At 49.4% G+C, this 20058-nt stretch overlaps 1 protein-coding gene and 1 pseudogene across 2 annotated transcripts; both read right to left on the reverse strand.

Annotated features, from left to right (window-relative positions):
• Positions 1 to 302: 302 nt before the first annotated feature.
• Positions 303 to 15221, reverse strand: TEOVI_000842700 (uncharacterized protein; the record flags this gene model as incomplete). Its single annotated transcript, XM_067227422.1, has 1 exon — positions 303 to 15221. The coding sequence occupies one exon, from the start codon at positions 15219 to 15221 to the stop codon at positions 303 to 305; it is 14919 nt and encodes a 4972-aa protein (XP_067083523.1).
• A 1098-nt stretch (positions 15222 to 16319) lies between these two features.
• On the reverse strand, positions 16320 to 19211 carry TEOVI_000842800:pseudogene (annotated as a pseudogene). The gene has a single exon. A coding segment is annotated over exon 1 (2892 nt).
• Between the last annotated feature and the right edge of the window lie 847 nt (positions 19212 to 20058).

Here is a 20058-nt window from a genome sequence, read left to right on the forward strand (position 1 = left end):
AGAGTTTTGTATTTATTTTTATCGTCCCCATTCCTTCACCATTGGTATATTTTTCAATATTTCTATTTCATTCTATCCAGTTTCCGCCCCAACAACGGAATGTGTAAAAAATAAAATGTTGGGTTGCCATATTTTATACGTGTACACGCGTAGACCCTTTTTCATTTGGACCCCTCCTCCCTTTCTCAAAGGCCACAGTATGATGGTCAGCAGTGCTGTTATTATCATTTTTTTTAAAAAATTAACTCTCCGTTTCATCTCTTTCCCTTCCCATGGTTGTAACTTGGTTAAGGTTTATAATGCTACGACTTGTTCCCTGCTGTTGTGTCATTTGCTTTCGATTGAGGTGTTGGTGGTGGACCCTTACGCAGGTCGTCGTTTTGTTGTGCCTGGTTAATGACTGGTCTCGATGTGTAACCCATTACCATAAAGGGGCCGACCCATGAATGATTCCCGTTTGTACTGTCCCCTATGGTGTCCGTAGTGGTTGCATCAGTCGTTGGTATGATGGATGGCAGTGGTTTCGGTTGCTGGGCTGAACCTAATTGTGGCGGTCTTGGTTGTATTGGAGGTAAACCACGTTGGTCGTCTTTCGGTTGCGCCGTGGAAGCACTCCCAACTGAAGTGGAACCTTGCCTATCGGTTGTCGATTGCTCCCTTCTCAAACTCGCATCAGATGCTGATGCTTCAGAAGGTGGGGGCTTAGGCGGGGGTACCGTTGGAATAATCTTCATTTCATATGTTTCTGTGCTGCCAGTTTTGGATCCATCCCCACTCGGATTCTTTGCTGCTACTTCCTTTACTTGCTTCGTGTTCGGCATCACAATCGGGGCAGGATCAGCTTTAACCTGTTCCACCACCGAGTAGTTGGTGTTGGCGCTTTCGTTTACTCCATCATCGGTGCGCGAGTGGTTGCCGTTCCTTCTCCCCCCACTATTTTTCCTCAATGACAGTGAACGAACCTTTCCACTAGCGTTAAGCGCTTGAGATGCTGCAGGCGTACCGGGCGCCGCGCTGGTGAAACGGTCGTTGGGACGGGGCCTCATGTACACAAAATCCTTCAGCATTTTAGAGTCCCGACGCATCCCCTTGCAAAGATGCCAAACAAGGACAACTAGTAATACGAGAAGAACGAAAAGTAATATGACTCCTCCGATAAGTAAGAAGAACCAGGTGTCCAATTGAGCATCCCCCGGTGCCGAGTTGTCCACCACCCCATTCACTAGCGTTCCCCAACTCTCTGTGCGATCGCTTGGTGCGAAGCAAAGGTAAAATAGCCCACCCCCATAATTAACTTGCATGTGAAGGGAACCTGACTCATTTTCTGCGGGTTTCACAATTGAAGTGGCTTCCACACCTTGACTACAGTCAGAAGTGCGCCTCGCTCCGTAACGATGCCCGGTGCTCAATCCCGATCCGGCTAGCGTGAGAGACGTAAAGGTGCTATTGCTTTCGTTATGCACTGTGACTGCGCGCACAAACACAAGAGTTGCAGACGTGGAAGCAACGGGGGTGTCTGAGGGTTTGTATAGGAACGTGAAACTAAGTAGATAATCGGGCCCCTCCGTCGTCTTCATGTCTGCAGTGGGGGCCGGCGGCGCGGTGCCAGAATAATACAGTGTCGATCCCAATGCGTTAACATCATCTGGTTTTACGTCGCCTCCGCCGGGCGTATTCACAACGAAATCGTGAGGCACGCCCAAAACCGGTTTGCCATCCGCGACCAGGGTGAGTGTACAACGAAGCTGTTCTGATGGAGAGTACCAGTGCTCCGAACTTGTCCGCTTTGAAACACATGTAACGCCAGATTCACCCTTCCTCGGATCGCCAATCACAGCAAAACTTGCCGGGCTTCCCTTCATTGGAGTCTGCACACCGCTGGTGTCGTCGTTGGAAATTGAACCCAAAACGGAAATTGACTGCGATATATTATCTACGGACACGTTAAACAAGTACGCGCCTTCCTCGTTGTCCGGGTGGCTGCCTATGGCTATGGGGTTATTCGTGGCTGAATCATTGTTATATTGCTTCACAAAATGGAAGTACTTGGGTAATGCAACGACATTCTCCTCAGTCCCGTTAATCTTCCGTTTTCCTTGCGCACTACACTTGAGTTGGTCCTTCTGGCGCACCATCCACGGCTGAGGCAGCCCTACCGTACTCGACTTACACTGGAGCGTGCTTTCAGGTTCAGGTTTAGACCCAATGAACATCCGCACCGGAGAATTCTTGACAGGCACAGATCCAGCCGGTACGTTTGCCGTAACGGTGATGTAGATTAACTCGGTCTTCGGGTCGTCGTGGGGCGGAAAAGCGGTGAAGCTGTACGTTGGGGGTCCTCCGCTAGGCTTGTCCGGTGTGACTTCGGTGTGGCTCCCACCAGTCACCGTTACGATGTAAGATGTAGGAGAGCCATTGGGCCCTGCGGTGATTTTGCACGATACATTTACATTCATGTCACTCGTCCCGTCTGGCAAGGTAGCGCGTGGAATAATATCTTTGGGAATACAAGAGAGAGTTGCCGGGTCTACAGGATTGGGGTCACTATCCACCTTGAACGATGAAGAAGATCCACGAATAGTCACTCCACCACTAAGATTGAAGTTTGCCTCCATGACGTACGTCCCCGGTTCTGACACGGCAAGCTCAAGGAACTGGAACGTGCTGTGATCTTTGTCGCTGTAGGTATTTCCCCCGCTGAGCAAATCATCAACGTATTTTCCTTCCTCATTTTTCAGACGCATATAAACAGTGGCAGTCGGGTCTGACGCGGCACCTCCCGAAGAATTCACGAGCGCTACAAGTGGCTGCTGCGAACACTTCTTGGAGGCTTTGCACACGGGTTGAGTTCTAAACTCTGCCTTAGTTGCTGTTCTGTCGGCGACGGAAATCGGTGTGGGGAGCTGTAGGATATAAGAGTCTTGCTTTCTGAAGCACACCACGTGGTTTCCGGCTTCATGTGGTGTAGAGTTATAAAAAGCAGTAGCGCCGTCACCACTTACGTTATCCACCCGTTTAAACTTACCGGTGTTGCAAGGGTCACCATTTTTTTTTCCAGTATCTGCAACGAGCGCTGCTTCATCTTCCTCGACCAGCCCAACGCCCCGGAACTCCAATACCAGAGGGGTGTTAACGAGGGGAACGGTAAGGACATTAAACGTTAGTAGCGAGTTTTCCACCGCAAATGATTCGGCGGTGATGAGTTTCATATCCCCTGTAGAAGCATTCGATCTGAAGCAGATAACGTATCGCCCCAAGACTGGGAACTGAAACTCCACTAGCAGGGAATGCAAACCTTGTCCTCTCTTCATTGCAAAGCTACCGTTAACACGCGGTTTATAGGTCGTGTTCGTACAAACGTCGTTCGGGGGTGTTACTCCAGATGTCCCTACAGCTACAACTTCGTCGTCCGTGGTCAGTCCCTTTCCCTCTAAATTAAAGAGGGAATTGATTCCAAGGGATGGGGTTGTCAAAACAGTGACATTTTCGACAACGGATGGGAGAACCACAGGTCCAGGGGAGGACCTTGGTGGGAAAATTGCGGGCAACTCCATTCCCATGGGTAAGAAGCAAAGCCCATACGACCCCTCGTGCATTACTCGAACTGTCCACAAATCCTTCTGATGTACGCTGGGTTGCATCGGCGTACCTCCGCCATGCACAGTTGACATACAAGCCAATGCAACGTCTTTCATATTTGCTGTCTCCTTATCTTCGAGGGGTACTAACCACAAGGTTTCTTCGGCAATTGGTGGGGACACACTTCTGAAGCCCAGTAGTGCGTTGATGTGCTGCCTCGAGAGCTTTATTTGCAACAAGTCAGTTGTGTAAACGGTAGTTGGATCCATCGACCAGCCGGACGGGTCGGCTGCGGTAGCAATTACGGTACCCACGACACGAGCACATTCACGGGAACCGCCTACCTGGCAATCACCTGTGGGATGTGAATAACAAATATGATACGCACCCTCTCGCTCAACTGCTGTCGTAACTCTTACTTTTCCACTCGCAGGCTCCAAATACGTGAAGAGGTCGCTAGAGGACGCTGGTGGATCCAGGCCAACACAAGCTGCTGGATTATCCACGAGGACAACATAGTCCGCGTCTGTGGGGTCGACATCAAGCGTGAAATTGAATATGTTCCGTGCGATTGCCTGTACTGGTTCTTTTAAGATAGGGGGAGTACCTTGTATCACCCGCATCGCCTTCTCAACCAGTAATGATGTTACTCTACCTTCCAAGTAGCACAGTGAGAGGCTTTCATCTTCCCCTGTTGATTTTCTAGCACGAAGTGATGCCGACGAACCTTTCACATATGCCACGTCATGGGGAAACTCCCCAAGTGCGTTTCCGGGATCCTCATAATACCGAAAGTCGTTGCACCGTTCGGAGCTGTAGAAAACTAGCGCTGTCTCCGGAGGGGGTGAAGTTGACATAATGGCCCAAGTTGTTAGTTCACCATCCATGACTGTGCTCCCTTTCGCCGACATGGCATGAAAGGGATCTGGCTCAATTACCTTCAAATCGTTATCCAGCATCATGCGGAACTTACCACCGTTGAGTTTGTAGCAAACCCAATACGACCCCATCCACTGCGGTGTGATGCGTATCGTCTGCACAGAATGGGTTCCATTCGCCTCCAGCGGATAATAATGCACCAAATTATCTGATTCTTCCTGGTAACAGGACTCGTCCCCACGGGGGTTCCGAGCAGAAACAAGCCTCACCTCGTCTGCTTTTCCTTCAGGTCCTGATGCAAGTCCAAAACCCGTGAACACCATGCTGACCAAGTGATTAGCCCGCGTAGGCGTTGGTGCCATTGGGTGAGTGATGAGACTCCATGGATTAGGGCGAATTGTAATAGGTTCAAAACCCCAGACAACAGACCCGTTGCGCACGTAGCACAGCGTTTGTTCCCCCCTTGTTCCTGAGGCCATCTGGAAGGTTAGATTGTATGGAAGGTGGTCTGTACGAGACGGCGAGGTTGCGATTACATCTGGATCCCTCCCAGGTTGAGCACACGAGACGTTCCCCACATACAACTTTACTTGGTCATGCTCCGTCAGCCCGTCCCCTTCATTGGGCAGCTCGTCACCGACGGTGAAATTCAGAGTAAATAGCTGCCCCTCTGCCGCTTCCTCCGGCGTCTGTGATACGGTTACGGGGATGCGCGGCAGGATAGTAAGATTTCCGTACACTCGTGTCCATGCAGCGTCGTCAGCAAGGCGGTAGCACACAGTGTACACCCCCGTCGTTTCGGAGCTTATGACTATGAGAGCTGTATCACTTGTGGCAGACGCAACCGGCCATCCACTTGATGCACCGGACACGGAATTGCCATTCCCACGTGGATGGGGCGTAATCCCGTTAGGCGGCTCAGAGGTGTTACTACATAAGTCGCTGCTGCGTACGATCTTCACACGGTCATCTTTACCAAGGTTCGTCCCGCGAAACTCAATCGTATTAACTTGCAAAGCTCGGGCTGCACCGCCCTTCACATTGAAGCTGGAGGGATTCGCAGGCTCAACCACGAGGGGTCTGTTCGCCACCTCTGTCCATGTATGTTCCTTCAGTCTGTAGCAAACAACAAACTTTTCACTTGGCTTGTCATCATTTGACGGCGCTTCCGAATGAATTATTATGTTGTGCGCCTTCGTCCGATCCCCCTTTGCTATCACGGCAGCCCCTTCATTTTCCAATAAGTTCCAACAAGATATTCCTTCCTTTTGTATTGCATAGAGGTCACCTTCGGAGAGTAACGGCGAGTCATCTTCCTCACTGTTAGGGTCGAAATCCAGGTCGAACAACTGCCCTCGACGAATGGGGGTTAAGTTGGATGTCCAGTTCGTGGGATTCGGGCCATACACCCTAAAATCTGTTCCTACATCTTCGACACTGCAGCCAACAGATCTATAACAAAACAGGTATGTTCCTTTATTTTTGGGTTCAATTGCTCCGACGGTTTTGGTTGCATTTCCGTAGACACCAGAGCCGGACGCTTTGCGCATAAAGCAATACCCACCATAACCAGATGCAGGGTTCTCAAGTACGAGCGCGGTAGCAACGTCGAAGGTACCGTTGTATTCTGGACCATACTCGTATGGAAACGGTACACTCGGTCCATATGGTTTCAGTCCAGGGTCATGATCCACACTTCCTGTGGTAGCGATAAATGACACCAGTGGCCGCTCACCTACGACTAACGACCCCTGCTTTGATACGGATGAAATGATACTACCACTGACGCCCACGTCTAGCAAGTCGGTTCCGTTCATATCGAAGGGAACCAGGAAGTGATTTCCGTCCTTGTCCTTGTAGCAAAGGCGCAGCGACTGGGTTCCGTTACCCAGGTACACCGGTGGTGTCGTAAATGAGGTGTTCTCTGACGCAATTGCCGTTCCATTGATTGTTTGCTCTGCTCCGTTTATCTTCACTGTTGTGGAGTATGTTTCTTTGCCGTTAACGTCTATACACTCATCATTCCCCGAGACAAAACGTAATACCTCTTCCCTATTAAACGTATATTTTTCGCTGTGCATTAAGTTGAATGTCAAGGTCTGGCCGAGCCGCAGACAGCCGTCGTGTTTCACCGTCGGTGATCGGGGTGTTGCGTCAAACGCTTCGCACACCGGGCTCCAAGAGACAGCCTCACTATCGGTGTCACCATACTGATAGCAAAATTTGTAATCACCGGGTTTTTGCACGTGTGTTAATGCAGCAACTGCACCACTCTGCATAGTTACACGTGCTTCAAAGATCGTGTCGTCACTTTCAAAGCAGGGTGTTTTCTTGGGAACCACTCGGAGCTTGTCCCCCTCATTGAAAATTCCTTCCGCTCCTGCCTGTGGACGAATTGTTGTCTTCACATATTGCAAGACCCTCCGACTTTCCTTTTTCTCTCTTGCCTCTCCGTTGAAAGAATACGAACAACCCTGGACCGCTGAAGCTGACAGGTTAATTGGCGGAAATACCGGCGCCCACGTCCCGCTTTGAAGTTTGTAACAAACATACCACAAACCAGTTTCAGCTTTATTCTCGAACGTGGCAACAATCGACGATGTTTTCGTGTCGTTGTTTGGTTGCCTCACCTTTGCAGGAAGGGCGCTGAAGGAGCATTCACCCGAATAAAAGTTATTGATTACGTTTCCACTGATCTTGGCTTCCCTGCACTCCTCTGGGGTTCGCACGAATGTGATTTCATCATCATCTCCAACAACATCATCTTCCTCACGAGAAGCGTGCCCGAACGTAAGTTGAAGAGTCCTCCCTGCCCGAATCATGTGCTCTTCCTCAGGGGAAGTCCCTAATTTCAGATACGGCCGTACGTTCAACGTCTGCGATGACGCTGGTTCATCTTCCAGGGAAACACGTGTGAAGTGAGAGCTGCTGCTAAGGTTCGCACATATTATTACTTCCATGGGCCCCAGTGAATGGTCCAGCTCAATTTCCATGTTATTATCAGTCAAATCCCCCTTCATACTCTTTTCATCAAAGAGCCGGTGTGTATCACCACTACCGTTGTTACACACTGTCAACCCATCATGGTACTTCACAAATTTTACATTGCTGAGGGTCTCATCCGTTGTTCCGTCCGTAAGCGAAAAATTCAACTTTACCGTCTGTCCGACGTATACTGGCTTGGGATTTATCTTTGCCGCAACCTTGGGTTTCAATACCGACAAGTAACAATCACCTCCCCACGGGAGAAATCGTGTGCATGGGCAAACGAGCTGTCCGACGCCACTGTTGTTGAAGCAAATGCGATATTTTTCTTTCGTCATCGAAACGGGCCACTCAACATCGTAACTCATAGTCGTTTCATTTTTCACAGGATAGCCGGAGCGCCCTTCCACGAAATCGGGCTCAAAGTTGTGGCTACAGTCCAGCACATTTGGGTCATAGGTCGAGACACGCCAAGTTTCATTACCAACCGTGGCACCATCCTCAAGAAAGAATGTCAACTTCTGAAACTCTCCCGCCGTCACATTAGATTCCATGATGCATTTCACACCGTTAGACTTAATTGTCAGCGATTCGGGCAGCAGTATGGGCGTGGCATTACGCAGTTGGTAGCAGACGTTATACTCCCCACCCACAAATGAGACCGAAGGAGTTGTGTACGTTGTATTGCTGGTTGACGCATCCCTGTCCAGCTTGAGATTAATGCAGTCCAGACAATTTTTGCCGAGAGGATCACCACACGACATGTTTTTAGGAACGGCCCAAGCAAGATCACCTGTGGCATCCAAAGCCCCCTCTAAGTCATTGAACTGTAGAATAAACGACTCGCCGGCGTGCGGTGCCTCGTTCGACTGCAACTTCCACGAGTTCGGAGCCATCTGCCTAACCTCAATCTCACCGGTTGTGCTTGAACCACCAATCAGGCTCCACTGTCCCTCATTGGCGCTGTAGTAGCAAACCGAGTAACGTCCTGGAGTTACAAAACTTGAGTAGTTCCATGTGTCGTTGGTGCTGATTAAAGTGACCACAGACTCATTTTCTCCAGACTTTGTGACCCTTAGTGTGTCGTTCAAACCTACAATTGCTTGCGCGCTATCACACCCCACCGTTGCGTTGGGCACGGCAATACGCACCAAATCCTCTTCTCCAGGCTCGTCGACCAATTTAAACCTGAGTGTTACTTGCTGCCCCACGCGAGGAGGCGCGGGCTCCGATTGAAACGACGCCGGGTTGGGGCCCAGAATGTGCAATTCCGAAATGTTTCCCGTGGGTGTGAGCGACACGTCCGATGACTCGCCCCCGCTTGTTCGCACGCACAAACGTACAGGTCCCCCCGTCCTCCACACAGGGACTTCCACAAATGATTCGTTGACCTTCTGGAGATGTGGTTCCAGCACGCTTTCAGCGGTGTAGTTGTGACACCATGACTGAGGGGAAGGCTCAGATGCAGAGATTACATCGAATTTTATCCCATCGATGGTTTTGCCATCTTCCTGCTTAATGTAAATGTGATGTCCAACACGGGCTTTGCCAATAGGTGGTGTGAAGTTCACCCTTTGGGGTACAGGGTCCTTTAGTGATAAAGGAGAACCAACATTGATCCATGACATACCGCGGCGGTAACAAACGTACACCCGCGTAACATCTTCATGCGCCACCAGTTGCGCCACAGTGGTTAAGCGCGATTCATCCTCCACGTTTTCGGCGACGGCGAATTGACCTACCCGTTGGTAAAATTTCTGGGAGGTGGAATTGAGTGAGGAAACCGAATCGCACGGTTCATCACTGAATACGACGCTGTCCTCCGCTGGGTCAAGTCCGACCCCCCCAAAAGAAATATTGAAATACTGACGAAATCTCACCGTATCGTTGGGTGGGATAGTTTCCCATCCGGATGGGTTAGGCTCTTGCAACTCCAACAACTGCGGCACCTCTGCCACCGTACCTTCCGCCTTTGTGTAACACACAACCAACAACTTTTCCTCAAGAGCTGACGGAAGGCCAAACAGATACGTTGGGTAAGCGCTCTCGGCAACCGCTACCTCATTTGTTGTATTGTCACAGGGGGTGCTGATATTCAGTGTAGGTCCTTCAAACTTGACGATGGAGGCCGTGTCACCAGGTGCCGCGTTGGGGAATTTCATGCTAATATTCTTCATTCCACTTGATACAAGTTTTGGGTGAGTCTCCATAGATGATGGGTCTGCTTTCTGAATTGCCAAATTGCCTTCCTCAGGTACTATCGCAACGAACTCACTTTGGTTGGCCTCCCTATAGCACACGGTGTAATCAAGCGGGAAAACAGTCTCCTGTGGGGGCACATTGGGGCCCAGCGAAGGCACGTGTAGACTACATTCATCCTTGCCAGAGTCAGTAAGATTAACGTTCTCGCAGTGGGAGAAAACTCCCGTTCCGTTTGCTTCGTACGTCTCCCAACACTTTCTCTCTGCAGAAACAATCATCACACTACCCGTGGTGCGTACGTCTTCAAATGGTTTCCCAACCGTCAACTCATCGGCTGTGGTTCCCAGTACCTTTACCTTCGCTCGCTGGCCTTGATATGTTGGTGAGGGAGACACTTTGGCATCATTTGGCCATCTGGGCACTGGAGTAATGGGCTTTGCCCCAACTTGTGCGAACCCGCTTCCCGACACACGGTAGCAAACGGGATATTCACCGGCCGCTTCCATGCCCACACGCAGTTTAATATTACCCCCAGCTTCAGAGACGATTCCGTATGATTGGCCATACGGAAGCGCGGCAGATTCACCGTCGAAACAATTGCAGTTGGGGCACGTAATCATCGCTTCGTCACCCGTGGAGGGCTGGTGCGTATCATTGGGAAAAGTCACCTCCGTTGCTCTTCCAAGCATCGGGTTGTTGCTTGTCTGGTACCTTGAGGGGCCTCCGGGAAATACTTCCAGCGGTTGTCGCATCTGCACGTAGTCTTGCAAGTGTTTGCGACGATAGCAAACGGTGTACAGACCTGCGCCAGCGTTGGTGAGAGGCAGGTAAAAGGTGGCCCAACTGGAGTCTGCACCCAAACTGTAAAATATGCCGACGGCATCCGCAAGATTTGGATCACAATTTCGGCCATGCTTCACGATCGCCATGCGGTCCCCTTCGGACAGCTGATTACCCCTAAAGGTTAACTTAGGCCTCGTTCCAACGCGGGGAACAAAATCCCAGACGTAATCAAACGGGATGGTATTATGCATAAGGAAGTACGCAGACCGCACAAGCCCCCGTCCTTGGCGGCGATAGCACAACGCCACGTCCTCAGTGGGTATCTTCTTCACTGTCAGCTCAACAAGCGATTCGTTCATGTACCGTTGCTTCATTTCTGCTCCCGGAAGCTGCGTTGGCGCTAAAGTTTCCCCACATTTCTCATTACAAGGTTCTGTAGCTGCGACCAGGTAGGCTGTGTCATCACTTGTTAGACTCTTTCCGTAAACGAACATTTTGAATGGACCTTGCTGCGATGGGGAAAGGGGTGGCTCCGAAACGACGTAACTTGGTTCTTGCGCGTTAACAGACAGCACTTTAGGCGTTACATCAACGTTTCTATCAAAATGCCGCGGTTTAATACATAATGTGTACTGCTGATGGCTGTGGCCACTCGGCAGAGACACTTCCCACTGTGCTTTGCCCACCACCGAACTGTTGAGGGTTGGTCGAATCACATCTTCCGCTTCAGGTGTCGTGGAGCCGCTGCAATCCATGCCCTGCGGCCTAAGCGAAAATTCATCCTCTTTGGTAAATAGAATCTTCGAATAGATCGCCTCTTTATAAGATAGCGTAAACGTCATGGTCTCGAGAAATAAAGGTTGAGATGGACACATTTCCATTGTCGATGTGAAGTCAGGGTAAACTGAGAACGTGGATTCGTTCAGAGTATTCCCAACGGGAACCAAGGAGTAACCTAGATGCGTATCAGCCCTCTTGTAGCAAATGTAGTAGTCTCCGACGTACCGTTCATCTTTTTCCAAAGGGATTAGGAACGTTGCGGTGCCGGATGTGTGGTCAACGGAAGTTGCCTTCCATTCTTTTGATGCAAGTGGGCCCTCCGGCGAATCACAGGGGTATCTTCCATCCCCTTCTGATGTAACATTCGCAAGGATAATGGTGTCGTTGAGGCTGAGACCACTCTTTCCGCCAGATACCTTCCCATTACTAGCACCTTTAAACTTCAAGGTAATATTGCTGCCAATGAAGCCGAATGATGGCGCGAAGCCGCATGGGTTGCACGGTGCAATGGTGATGCGATCTTGATGCGCGATACCCCTTTCCATTTTGGATTCATTGGTGCCGATGTACAGCTGATAGGATCCCTGTTTCGCCATTGCCACGGAAAATCTGTTTGGTGTGCTATTTTTGTGGTAAAAAGCCGGTGCAACGAAAGGCGGATCTGGGTCACAACTCCTCTGTGGACCTTGTGCAAATTTCACGAAATCGGCACTTACATCCACAACACTGCTGTTGAATGATAGCTGAAAAAGTTCAAACGGCCGGGGCGACTCGGGCTCAAAGATGAAGCCGCTGAAGGGGCTAGCAGAGAATGTGATATTTTTAAACACGTAACTATTAGGGGATGACTGCGCTGGTACTTCGGCCCACGTCCCATTTTTCAGCGCATAGCACACCGCCACAGTAACGGCTTCTTTTGCGCACACACGATATGCCGCTGCGTTTGCATTGCTATGACTCCCTATAGGTTCCAGCACTTCAATTGCCTTGCTTCCGGAAGCCTCTTCTGTACACACAAATCTCTTGGACGCTTCAGTGCGCTCCACAAGCTTAATTTTGTCACCGTGCGCAAGTTTCCCCTCGGTGTCGGTGATGTTCAGTAAAGTTTGCTCTGTGACATACAAGGATGATGATCTCAACTCATAGCCGCTTGGATGCGGTTCCCCAACATCGAAGTACGGCAGATCCGGCAGCCGATCCCACTCGCTGGAAACAGCCGTGTTTTTATAGCACACAATGAACCTTCCGCTCTTGTTAACACGCAGCTGATACCACGTTTGGGAGGGACTAACCACGTTAACGCTATGCCCCCCATTGTGGTTCGGACTACCCCCATCGTTCTCACTCTCCGCTTCATATGGTTTTCCATAGCATACCGAGTCGCTAGCATTCTCGCTTTCCTCCTTTGTCACTTCAACCACCTTTATCCTGTCACTAGAGCCTAATCTGCTCCCCAACACCGTGATGTTCACTTGTTGCCCCATGTATGGAGTACTCGGATCCACAAAGTAGCGTCGCGCTCCACTTAGACCAACAGAAAAGATGTGTCCTCCCCGTGAGTTCGGTACAGAAAAGTATTCATCCTGTCCACTTACGCGAAAGCATACGAGGAGGTGGGATTTGGTCTTCACGGTTGTGGTCCAATTCGCACGTTCATCCGTTTCTCTCGTCCACGACTTCCCATTGGCAACTTTAATATCCTCTATTTGGGTCCTGTTGACACAACTCGGCCTGCCGCTTCCCGTCACATCATCGTTCTGAACGGTGACCAACCGTACATCATTTTGCATTAATTCTTTCTCGGAAAAGATAGGGTCCGTCGCCTCGAAGGTAATTTGGAACGGCATGTTGACGAGGAGGATTTCAGCAGTGGTGAAATTTCTGGGAGACGGATCCTTTACTGTGATAGGCAACCCGTACACTGGAGCCGCGTACGACTTTTCGTCGGTCCCCACGCGGAGGCAGAGATGGTAACTGCCACCGTTTTCGAATGGGGCTCTCATAACTCCCGTAGAGGTATCAACCTGTAAGCCTTCTTCAAGAAGCTGTATATTTCCGTCTGGGATTGCTTCATTCTTTGTAGGACGAAAGCAGTTGTTTATGAGGTCACTGTCCACCCTGTTGCTTTCGCTCTTCGTCACGAAGAAAATGCTGGAGAAGTTCGTGTTATTGTATCGGCCACCAAAAGTAAAACTCAGAGTGTTTTGGGGAACCCACGCACGCGGAGCTGCAGGACGAATCGTGAAGTTCGATATTGGTGCCTCGGTTACCTTGATGAAAGCTGGAGAGAAAAGGTCACCAATCGTCTCAAAGTCAAAAAACGCCTGGTCACTGCCTCGATTACTACGCCGCATGCAGATGTAAAACTCGCCAGGCATTTCAGTTTCCCCTCCCATTACGAGATGCAAGTAGGCACCTTTTGGATCGTCTTTTTTCTCAATGAAGCCAAAGTCTTTTGGTATAGCCGCTACATTTGAGGCTGTGAGGGGGTTCTTGCAGTCGCGTGTCTTCGATAAAAGTACCTCGTCATTCGCTGCCGGTGTTGACTGCCGTTCGTATACCAATTCTGGTGTTAGAGAAACATCCGTTTCAAACTTCATGTAAAAGCGTTCACCGATAAAAACTGTAAGGGAACCATCCTCGCCAACGCTAACGCTTTTGGGTGACTGCGTTTCGTAGACCTCCAAAATATCGGGTTTCACACGAAGGGTCGCTCCGAACGCTTTAGAGGTGTAGCACACGACATAACTTCCTTCCCTTACCTTTTCGGCAGGAATAGTCCACACGGAATTCATGCCATCCATGGTAACATTGCCTCCAACAACATTTCCACTGTCATCGCATGAGGGTTCAAATGTACTGCCAGTTTTCAGAATTAATTTTGGTTCGTCCTCAGGTGACAGCATGTCCTCCTTTGATTCATTTCCGTGGAATGTTACCACAAGCGTCCGACCGGCTTGCGGTTGAAGAGGCACAGAGGTCCATTTACTGGGAATGGGCTCAATTGGTGCAATGTTGAGGTCCAACTTGTCATCCGCCTCCACAGTTGCATACGACCCACCATTGCGTCGGTAACAAACAGTGAGCCGTTGCCCAACGTACTCGCTGGTAAACCTGACATCCGTCGCCACAGCCACTTGCCCTTCCCTTACTTCTGCAGTCGTTACATTGTATTCGCCAACGGATGTCACGTTTTTCAAACCACACTCATAGAGCGTTCCGTTGATTATACGCACAGAGTCCTCCGTCGAAAGTCGCAGATTTGCGGTGGAAAAGAATGTAAAGTTGATTGACTGTCCCACGAACGGTATTACGGGTTTCAGTGAATATTCTGATGGCGTCGCATTAAAAACAGAGAGCGTTTTCCCCGCACTTGTCGTCCTTACCAGAAACAATGAGCTGGTCGTGTTCACACAAAGTGCATAAGTTGACGGTGCAACACGAAGTCTCCCAAAAAACAAGCCGGACGTGTTCGGCTCAAGTTTAATTGTTACGTTGAACTCAGGATCCTTCTCATGAGCCTCATAGAACGGCGCATAATTACACTCTTGGCTTACATCAATGAGATCGATGGCCTCTATTGCCTGCATACCTTCGTCGGGAGGCCCAATGGACACGCCTAGAAGCTCGTACTGAGCCAGTTGGTGTTCGGGAGATACGCCAGAGCCACGAAGCTCGTAATGCAATTCATTTTCTCTTATAGTAAAGTTTCCCCTATTATTATCAATATCGACACGCATGACGTTGCCCCCTTTGGTGTAGCACGCGACATACCCATCAGCCGAGGTTCCGTTAAATCGCACAACACGAGCCCACTGCGTCCCGTCATCATTCACAATGGGAGTCCCAACACCCACCGTCACAGTTTCGCCACTACAGTCCCTACGCCGTACAGCCATTTCATCCTTTTCGGTAAGTTCAGTTCCGTTAACAGTTGAGGTGCCGTACATTCCCACAGAAACGGAGTTGTTGTCAAATGAAACAACAGAAGGGTTGGGAGGCAGAAGCGTCATATTCTTCCCGCTCCGACTTCGCACAGGAGCCCAAGTTGTGCCACTGCGTTTGTAGCACAGCTGGAGCGCGCAAGATGTACCCGGCTGATCGCAGAGAGTGTTGTTGTGTATTAACCCGCTCTCAAAATATTCATGCGCAACGAAGCTCCACTTAGCCAGAACTCCATCGGTGTCGATGTGTGCACCGGCCGCCCCAGCCTCACCATTCAACAACCGTCTTAGCTTGCGAGCCGGCCGCGCGCCGTCGTTTTGCAGGTCGTGGCAGGAAATGCCGCTGCCCGGAAGGATGAAAATTTCATCCTCTTGTGAGAGGTCGTTTCCTTTCACTTCTAGTACAATAGGCGTGTCTTGGTTCGCATAGAAGCTGTAATGGGACGGGGTGAAAAAAGCCGGGTTCGCCGGGCCCACGTTGAGCCACTTGGGCACCATGTGGCTTTGTGAAACGTCGTCACCGTAACAAACGCGGTAATCTCCCTTTTCCAGATAGGTGTAGGGGAACGTTATGGTTGTTACGGAGCCCTCACAGTTCGTGCTGGTGATACCTTTAGTTTTATCATCCCAGCACGATGAATCCTTTCCTGGAATCAGCCGGATGGGGATGCATGCGGAGCAGACGGACTGATCGCACTCCAGTTTCATGGTGAGAAACTGTCCTGCGGAGGGCGCTTCGGGTATGGTTGTGAACCCACTCGGCTCCGGGCCTTTAACGGTGAGTGGAGAAATTTCGTACTTACTCGACTGCGGTAACTCAGTAAACACACTTTCAATGCCGTAGCAAACGCGGTACCTTCCGGGATCGTTCACAACCACATTAGCCTTGTAGTGCCTATCTGTGACGACCACGTCACCAACGACGCCTCCTGCTTCACCTTCCACATCTCCCACAAGGTTGTGGCATCTCTTCTTTTCCGGGATCAGCTTCACACGATGGTCATCTGTGAGTTTGATACATGATTCCTTCACGCACTCTTGCGTAACACCGATGGTGATGGGTCGGTAACTGCGGTGAACTCCGCCTTGACTTGTCGCCTCGTAAAAGGTCGGCTGTGCCATTCCAACAATTACCTTGCCCATGTATGTTGTGCTGTTTCGGAGAGATGAGGCGTAACACACTACGTAGATGGCACCATAGCCGTGATTGTCAAACCCAGATGGATTCTCCCACACGGTGGTATTGTCATCTTCACCCGCTACCAGCGCCACATCCCGATAAGTCACGCGATCATTCTCAGGGCAATCGTCATCACAGTAACATTTTGTTCGTGGACCCGAAGAGTTTACAAACCTGTAAAAGTGCACGCTTTCGCTTCCCAACCTCAGTACAGACGTATTAGAGTGAAATTTCAGCGTTACACGCAGCCCAGCCCGCTTTGCATCATCACCTGCTGGCGTATCGCTCATGCTGGAAGGCTGCGACTCGGAGAACTGAATGGACTCAGTGTATGTAACATGCTTGCCACCACCCCATACGTAGCATAGATGTACCACCGCTCCAGTGTAGAGTGCGTGCGAACCCCTGTATCGGAAAGCAACGGAACTTGTGCTGTCATTTCCCGAAAGCGCTGTAGAATTCAGGACGGTATTCGGTTTATTGCTCAATGGTGGGCACACCTTCGTCTTCGTACCGAGCATGACATCGTCCTTAAACACAAGAACTGTGTCCTCGCTGGCGTTTAACCCTCGGCCTCTGAATGTCGAATTCAGCGATACTTCACCAACACGCCACACATCAGGACTATGGCCAGAGTGCTTGACCACCTGATCTTCCGCCTCAAATACAATATTCGCTGCTGACAACTCCCTGCCTTTATGCAACACGGGTATATACGTTTCCGCACCGTTCTTTGCACACAGGATGTACTCCACGTTGGTTGAGGCACCGAAAATACTCACTGAATTCTCAAACCGCGCAGAGACATAGTCATCTTCATTCTGCGGCAACTCGCAAGCTGATGTATATCTGTTATTAATTAGGCAGAAGTGGAAAACACATCTCTCCCATGAGCGCACAAGTTTCATGTCGGAGGGCATGATACCTGATGACAGTGTTACAGTGGCCGTTTCCTTGAGAGTAAGCTTACCGTCTGGTAGTTCGAAACGAAGATCATACTCACTCACATATAAATGGTTCTTCCCACAATTGCCATTTGTGGGTTCCATTGTGCCTTGCGGGCGTGCTACAGACCATACACCAAGTGATCGGATGTAATAACACACTTTCAGACATTGGTGCGCCTCACCAACAACATCGTACCTGTATACTGTTCCTTTCTCCACTTCAAAACCGTTCTCGGCACGGAATTTATTGGACTGCATACCATGAGTGCACTCCGTATCAACAGAAACGAAATACACTGTATCCGCAGCGGAGAGATCATGCCCATGGAATGTCATGGAACCCGTTTGTCCACCACGCAGAGGATACGGTGCGAGTTCGAAGGAGGGATTGCGGTCGTTGATAGTGATTCTCCCATTCACCTCAGCGGCATTCAGAGACCCACTCTTTCGGTAACACACTCTCAGCATGCCACCACCGTTTGAATCAGGGTCTACAACAACTCGACACCTTGGTGTGTTCCCATTCCTTAACGAGCAGTTAAACCTTGTCACACCATCTTTTTCGTGATCCCCACACGTGTCCAATGACACGAAGGCGGAGTCCCGCGTAGCATCAAGACCCGTGCCATTAAGCTCAATTTCCACCCTTTGCCCAATGACAACTGCGGGTGATACCACTGTGAAGGATGTGGGCTGAAGTACCTCTATCGTAAAATACGATTCCTGCGATTCGTCACCGTCGCCAATCCTTCGCAACTTACTCCATTCGTTGGAGGAATGATTGTAATAGCATACATTACCCTCCATTTTATCATCAATAAGCATTTTAGTTGAAAAATTGACTCTCGCCATCGCATTCTCAACACTAATTTTTCCAACCTGTAGACCATATAGTAACGGCGCTTTGTCTGAGCAAGCCGAATCTTTCTGTACAATTATTATTTTATCTCCCTCAGTGGGAGTACTACCACCATGAAGTTGCAGGTAACCTTCCTCACGTGCCTGTGGTCTCACGGGTATTGTGCTGTATGTGTTGGTATTAGTGGCCTCAAAAGTAATGATTGCTCCGGTATTGTCTTTTTTGCCGTCCTCAACTGCGGTGTATGACCTTTCCTGATGTGAGGGGTTGCTACATGCCTCTGCTCCAGCACCGCAGTATGATACACAGATGGCAAAGGTTTTCTTGGTCGACGACGGTTGCAGGGAGAAGGTTCCCGTGATCCTTCCTGTTCCAACACCCTCCAGCTCATTCAATTCGATGGTGTCTTCACTTGCCTTGGCACATAATTCTGAGACATGACTGGCATCACTACATTCCTCCACATTTCCACAGGGGAAAAGGAAGATGGTACGGTTTCCACCGAAGCCGCTGTTGACGGGGCGTCCCTTCTGTGCTGTTTCCTCCACAGTGAGGCGGAAGAGACCCAACCCATGAGGACTTGGTTCTACACTCAAAGAAAAATCCCTGTAAAGACTTGGCCATACATCCAATTGAGAGCCATCTCCTCCAGAATCCACACGCTTTGCAGGGAAGGTCTTGTTACCAGACACATAACATACACCGTATTTATCTCCCACAGTAAAGATACTACTGCGCACTGTGAACGCCCCCTTGGCATTACCACCGTCGTGATCGACAGTAGAGACGTTGAAGATATCATCTGGAATTGGTTTGCTATTACAATTTTTGGCATTTTCCTGTCGCACAAAATAAAACATATCAGTGCTAGAAAACTTCATGTCATCATTACCATCACTGGAACCCTTGCTGAACTCTACTTGTGCGGTTTGATGTAGTGAGAGTTGCACAGCATCTGTAAGCTTGAACTCTACAGTGGCCATTGCTTTACCCACAATAACCAACAGAATCACCGCAAGTAAAGTAGACAGATTCAGACGTCCATGTCTCACGCACTGATTAGTATAGCTCATGTTTCCAATCAAACAACCGTAACACCCTTGCGAGGTACTGCGCGCAATAGCAGTGTTGTATGCGTTCCTTGGCGTACAAACAACCAATAATATCCGCTTCTTCTTCACGTCCGCTTCCGTAGCCACTACCGCGGAACAAATTTGGGGAGATAACTAAAATGTTTTAGCACTACCTGTTTTGCTTTAGGAATATGTAGCGCCGATAATGTGATCCTTCTTTCCTGCGTTGCTGTTGGCTTAATTTTACTTCGATCCTGCTTTCGTTACGTTTTTGTCGGATGTGTGGGTGTGTGTATTTTTATGTGTTTATATGTGCCTAACACAATGGGACAAACCAAATAGGAACGTCGCCGTAACACACACCCAAACAGACACAACAGAAGAGTTTTGTGCGTTTTTTGTGGATTTTTTTTTCTATGGGATGGTGACGAGAACGCCAATATTCGTTAATGCGAGACGGTATTTACTCACGTGATCAAAATGTCGTGAAGGGAATGTACAGCTTCCCTTAAAACGACAAAGCCTATGGTTGATTTTCAAATAATAATAATAATAATTAAAGACCAAAGTAAGAAAAAAAGGAAAAAAATGAAGAGAAAATTTTGTTTTCTTCCTTGCCTACCTCCTCCCCCCTTTTTGCTTACTTTCTATGTGTCCTAAATTAGTTTTGCAAGGTGAAGAACCTAGTGATTGATATGTTTCAATCTTTGTAAGGCAGGGTGATGTCGTGCGAATGTATTTGTATGCGAAGGAATTATAGAAAGAAGAAACCAGAGAAAGAGAAAGAGGGAAAGAGAGAGAGAGAGACAAGAGGAAGTACAATTAAAAATGACAGAAATAACATCAG

The sequence above is a fragment of the Trypanosoma equiperdum genome (assembly GCF_001457755.1).
Source record: "Trypanosoma equiperdum strain OVI genome assembly, contig: ctg_974, whole genome shotgun sequence".
Lineage (NCBI taxonomy): Eukaryota > Euglenozoa > Kinetoplastea > Trypanosomatida > Trypanosomatidae > Trypanosoma > Trypanosoma equiperdum.